The sequence below is a fragment of the Amblyraja radiata genome, chromosome 8 (assembly GCF_010909765.2).
Source record: "Amblyraja radiata isolate CabotCenter1 chromosome 8, sAmbRad1.1.pri, whole genome shotgun sequence".
In the NCBI taxonomy this organism is placed as follows: Eukaryota; Metazoa; Chordata; class Chondrichthyes; order Rajiformes; family Rajidae; genus Amblyraja; species Amblyraja radiata.
The window spans coordinates 13,159,650-13,165,659 of NC_045963.1; the positions used below are offsets into that span (position 1 = coordinate 13,159,650).

Sequence of the window (6,010 nt, forward strand, 5' to 3'; positions counted from 1 at the left end):
GAAGGCGTAAAGGGGTGGGGATAACAATATGTAACTAGTGGTGGGATCCTGTTGGAGATGGCAGAAATATCGTAGAATAATGTGTTGGATGCAGAGGCCAGTGGAGTGAAGAATGAGGACCAGGAGATCTCTATCCTTGTTCCGTTTCCGTTGAGAGGGAGACAGATCAGAATTACGAGACGTGGAGGAGATGCAGGTGAGGGATACATCTACAATGTATAACAAGAGAAACTAAGTTTACCAAAGAAAGAGATTATCTCAGATGTCCTAGAATGGAAAGCCTTGTCTTAGGGTCAAATGCAGCGAAGACAGAAATTGGGAGGTTCCGAGGCAGTCATCGATGTAGTCGGAGAAAGAGTGGGGGGGATTGTGCCAGTGGACATTTGGAACAAGGACTCGTTCGACATAACCAACAAAAAGGTAGGCATGGTTTGTGCCCATGTGAGTGTCCATGGCTATAGCTTTAACTTGTGGAAAGTGAGATGAGTCAAAAGCAAAGTTGCTGACGGCGAGGATAAGTTCCACCAGGTGGAAGAGAATGTTAGTAGTCTAGCCTGCAAAGTTAGATTCCAGTGGGATTCAGAGAAAGCTAGCTAATTAGATATGTAATGACAAGAAGCAGTGGGTGATGCTGGAAAAAAATGTTTTGGTCTGGAGGCCTGTGACATGTGTTGTGCCACAGGGATTGGTGTTGGACCTATCATTTATGCAATTTGGATGAGAATGTACGAAGCATGGTTAATAAGTTTGCAAATGGCGCTAAAATAACAGGTATGGTAGACAATGAACAAGATTACCAATAATTACAGCAGAAACTTGATCAACTAGGAAAGTGCGACGAGGAATGGCAAATGGCGTTCAATTCTAATAAGTGCAGGGTTATTAATAAGTGCAGATGCTAATGTGGAAGGCATGATTAGCTGGTTTCGAGATTTCACTAAAGTCGATGTACTGTGGATAGTGAAGACAGTTATCAAAAATTACAGCAGCATCTTCATCATTTGGGCAAGTGGGCTGAGGAATAGTTAATGGAGTTTAATGTAAATAAGTGCAAGGTATTGCATTCTAAGAGGTCAAACCAAGGCAGAACCTTCACAGTGAATGGCAGGGCCCTGGAGAGTGTTGTGGAGCAGAGGAATCAAGGAGTGCAGGTACATAGTTTGTTGGAAGTGATGTCACAGGTAGATAAGGTGGTCAAGAGGCTTTCAGTACATTGGCCTTCATTAGTCAGCGTATTGAACATAGAAGTTAGGATGTTGCGTTACAGTTGTACAAGACATTGATGAGGCTACATCTGGAGTATCGTGTTCAGTTTTGGTCACCCTGCTATAGGAAGGATGTTGTTAAAGGGCCTGTCCCACTTACGCGACCTTGGCTTGCAAATTACGCGACCTCGTGGTTGCTTGAGGCGTACGGGCACCGTATGGCCGGGCGGGGCCGGTACCACTTAGAAGCGCGGAGTTGTGCGGGGCTGGTCCCAACATTGCGCGGGGCACCGAAATTCTGAGTGGCCGAAATCTTCACGCGCCAACGGCCTGTCGGCACGCAGGCGCATTGCGGTCGTACGCAGCATCTTAACGGCGTACGCCTAGCGCTGCGCGATGATGTCACCGCCCGGTGTGGCGTTGCGTGATGACATCACCGCCCGATGCCGCGCGACGCCCAAATTCAGTCGGCCCGCCTCCTGCCCAGCTGATTGGTAAGCATGACGCAAATGACGTCACGCGCGAACTTGGCTCGTACTTAGCGCGAACTTCGCGGGAACTCCGCTTCCGTTTGGTCGTGCCAAACGCACGCAATAACATGCAAGTGGGACGGGCCCTTAAGCTGTAAGGAGTGCAGAGAAGATTTACAGGGCCTTAGCTAGAGGGAGAGTTGTGCAGGCTAGGACTATTCCTTGGAGCACAGGAGGCTGAGGGGTGATCTTGTTGAGCTGTACAAGATCATGAGTGGAATAGATAGGGTAAATGCAGTCTTTTACCCATAGTAGGGGAATCAAAAACCAGAAGACATAGATTTAAGGTGAGAGGGGAAATATTGAATAGGAACCTGAACTGCTACTTTTTCCATACAATGGGTGGTGGGTATTTAAAACAAGCTGCCAAAGGTGGTAGTTGAGGCAGGTACTATAAGATTTTTTTTTTTAAAGGCATTTGGACAGATACCTAGATAAGAAATGTTTAGAAATACAGGCTGGTGGGTCTATTGTAGACGGGGCCTCTTGATAGGCATGGGCAAGTTGTTCAGAAGGGCCTGTTTCCATTTTGTATTCCTATGAGTATGTTGAATTTTGGGAAGTCATTCTAGGATCATCACAGTGAATGGTAGGGCCCTGGAGGAGTAGAACAGGGAGTCCAAGGAGTGCAAATACATCATTCCTTGAAAGTGCCTTCACAAACTTATAGGAATGTTGCCAGAACTCAAAACCCCAAGTTATTGGGAGAAGCCAGGCAGTCGAGTACTTTATTCCTTGAATGGAGGCATGCTATTATAGGAATGAATAAAATCATGAGGGAACAGGAAAGTGAATCAAAAGTTGGACATAGGTTTAAAGTGATTTGCGAAAAAAATCGAAAAAGGTATGCGAGGGGTAACAGAGCAATGCATACGAACAAGCTGCCAGAGGAAAGCATAATAATAATATTTAAGATAGTTGGACAGGTACTTGGAATCAGCCCTGACTAAAGGCAGCCAACATGCAAAACGACGTCTTCACCACCCTTTCTACCCGTGACGATATTTTCAGGGAATGATGTATTTGTACTGGTATGTAATTTGCCACTTAATGGGTAAAAATGCAGGAAAATGGGACTAGTTTAGAAGGTCAGCCAAAGTGCTTGTTTCTGTGCTCTACTTTTCCCAGTTCTAATGAGGGTTCATAGATGTGAAACATTAACTGCCCCCACCCCCCCCCCCCCCCCACCTCACAGATCCTGGCTGTCCTGCCAAATGTTCCCAACCTTTTGTTTTATTTCAGATTTCCAGCATCTGCAACTTTTTTGATATTTTCTTAAATTTATTTTAAAAACACAAATGCCACAATTGCATGGCATATTAACCTCATGTTTCTGCAAAATAAATGCAAACATCTTGATGGGTAGAAGAAATACTTAAATTGGAAATGGGAAGTGAATTATGACAGTACGAGGATCTTGCTGAAGGAACACACGGTTAATTTCAAAAGTCACACTACTTGATGTCTTGAAATCTGAAGGTAATGAACTTCTAAACCATTCAGCCTAGAATTCAAAGATATGAGACTAAATTCCAAATTGTGAAGGGTATCGGCTTTCACTGACCCATTTACAAAATAGTAAAAGAATAGAAAGTGCACAGAGTCAATTGCTGTAATCCTAATTATCTTTTTTTTTTTAACTGAACATGACATTGTCCCAAAACATTTGCAGGACGCCATTCATGTTGCTATGGTGACAGATTCGTTCATTTTACCCTCTAGTTGATAGCATATATTAAAAAATATTTTTTGACAAGTGTTAAGTGCAGTATTGCCTAATATCCAAACAAGTAATATTCCAAATGAAGATAATGGTTTTGAAAACTGATATTATGAATAATACAGCTATTCAATACTTATTTTTCGCAACCATTATCCCCCCCCCCCCCCACACACACACACACAAACTACAAAACAACAGCTCCATATGCTAGATAAAGCCAAGTATATTTCAGCTTGATGTACAATTTCAAGCTGTTGAAATCAACAATTAAAAAAATAACTCAACTTCATAAAATCACTGCAAATTTTCAAGAAACAGTGCAGTATAAAGAATAATTCATTTGCTATTTCATTGGCACACAGTGCTTTATTTAAACAATTAACATTTTATAAAGCATTACTTTTAAATTTTGGAACAATTGCTCGAAGGCCAAATGATGTAGGAGGCAGGCAGATAACATTGGTTGCAGCATTTTGAACTCCGTTTTGTTGCATTTCCTCATCTGTTGATTACAACGTGTCAATTTCAAGATAACATTTTACATTTAAAGATCCACAAATCACCATGTTTCACTTATTCCCCAAGGGAACTGACAAGTGTATAATAGTGAAATTACAACGGCAAAAAATGGATGAATTAGAATTAACTTTCACGGCTATTAAAATATCTTACCTTAATTATAGTATACAAATTCCAAAAATTGACAACAGTACCCATTTTTTTCTCAAAAAAAGCCTCGCAATGTGTTCCACCGGACATTGTCGCTGTATTGACTACAGCAACGGCAGTACTGGGAATACAGATTTGGCTCAGGACAAAATTTATTTGCAGGAATTTATTTCTACATGATAAGGACACCTTCCTGTAACATAGTTTTGTTTAGCTTTCGATTTTAAAAAAATGGATATTGCATTCTACAACAATTACGTTCACCATCCCGTTTTATAATACCGAATCTTTAATTCCGCTTATTTCCAATACAAAATAAAATATATTTATCGGACTGGAATTTGATTCGACAAGTTGTAATGAAACTACAGGCAAAACCTACAATATCTCTGCGTCTGAATTCCCTTGTAAATTAACATCGAAAAGCTGCTGCAAATATAAGATATGAACTTAAAATCAATTTCTACATGGGAAAGATCTAAATTATATTAAATGTATTAGTTAATAATAACAAAAGCATTTATAATACATGGGTTCATGCACAAAGATACATACAAATCGTCAAACAGTGCTCTAAATTCATACATTTATCATCTTATAAAAACACAATGCTAATCTGCATGACTAGTCTCTATGCACGTTGTAGAAAAATATTAAGCTGCTGATTTTGTTAACTATCCCAATCTTTATATTTATTTTTGCAAACTGTCATATTTTGTGAAGTGTCACATTTCATCCCTATTCATGTACACTACCTGATAATGTCATCGTTGTGGCCAAGAAAAAATTTCTGTGTGTGTTCTCTGGTGTTGTACACAATTCCCACTCCAGCAACGAAGTAGACCACCTCCTTGGCAGCGGTGTAGTATAAATTATTCCGGCATTGGTGACCTCGGTAACCATAAACCCATTCTAACCGCAGCTGGCATTTCGGTGCAGTTCTATCAGCCATTTCCTTTTCTTCCTGATTTGTTACTCCCGTCCCTCTCAAGCGCCCTGGGGGGAGGGCTGCTCCAAATAAACGCTTGCAAGAACAGGTGTGGTGGTGGGGACCGTTTTAAAAAAAATAATTAAAACATTTATATATACACTCGTTAACTCAAAATTGCCACTGTCAGAGGCATATTAAGCAGCAGCAGCGATATGAGGGGGATGCTGCAGCAAGCAAGCGGCCGCTATTGAAGGACAGAGCAGCGCTGCGCTGCGCGCGCTCGTTACCAGGAGGCGCGAGGGGCTTAGTAACGACGCACAACGGCGGTTGACGCCCGCGAGCGACTGAGCGAGCGAGAGAGGGAGCGAGGGAGGGAGAGACGTGGGCGCATGCGCTCCGCCAGCGTTCGGCGCGCGTGGACGACCGTTGGCTTCTTCCCCTCGTTGCTGAAGACAGACAGGCTCCAAACGCCGGAGTAACATCATAAGCGATAGGCGCAGAATTAGGCCGTTCAGCCCCATCTAGTCTACTCCGCCATTTCAGTCATGGCTGATCTACCTCTGTCTCTCTCCATCCCTCCTAACCCCATTCTCCTGCCTTCTCTCCATGAACCTCTGACACCCGTACTAATCAAGAAGCTATTTGACGGGGCGGCACCCGGCAGCATCTCTGGAGATGAGCAATGGGTGGGTGCTGCCCAAAGTGGGTCTCAACCCAATACGTCACCTATCCCTTTTCTCCAGAGATGCTGCTTGTCCTGCTGAGTTACCCCAGCATTTTGCGTCTAGATTGGTGTAAACCAGCATCTGCAGTTTATTCTTACAATGCTCAGTTTAGTTTATTATCACGTGTAGCGAGGTACAGTGAAAAGCTTTTGTCATGTGCTAACGAGTCAGCAGAAAGACAAAACATGATTACAATCAAGCCATTTACAGTGTTATAGAGATACATG

The 6,010-nt window shown here is 42.5% G+C and overlaps 1 protein-coding gene across 7 annotated transcripts in view; it reads right to left on the reverse strand.

Annotated features, from left to right (window-relative positions):
• The window catches only part of eml6 (EMAP like 6), a 192,328-nt gene extending 187,019 nt beyond the window's left edge, over positions 1-5,309 (reverse strand). For all 7 annotated transcript variants that reach the window (XM_033025217.1, XM_033025216.1, XM_033025214.1 and 4 more), the window contains exon 1: positions 4,883-5,309. In XM_033025217.1, the coding sequence (XP_032881108.1) occupies positions 4,883-5,079 (197 nt within the window). In that variant the 5' untranslated portion in view covers positions 5,080-5,309. The remainder of the gene's footprint in view (positions 1-4,882) is intronic.
• Between the last annotated feature and the right edge of the window lie 701 nt (positions 5,310-6,010).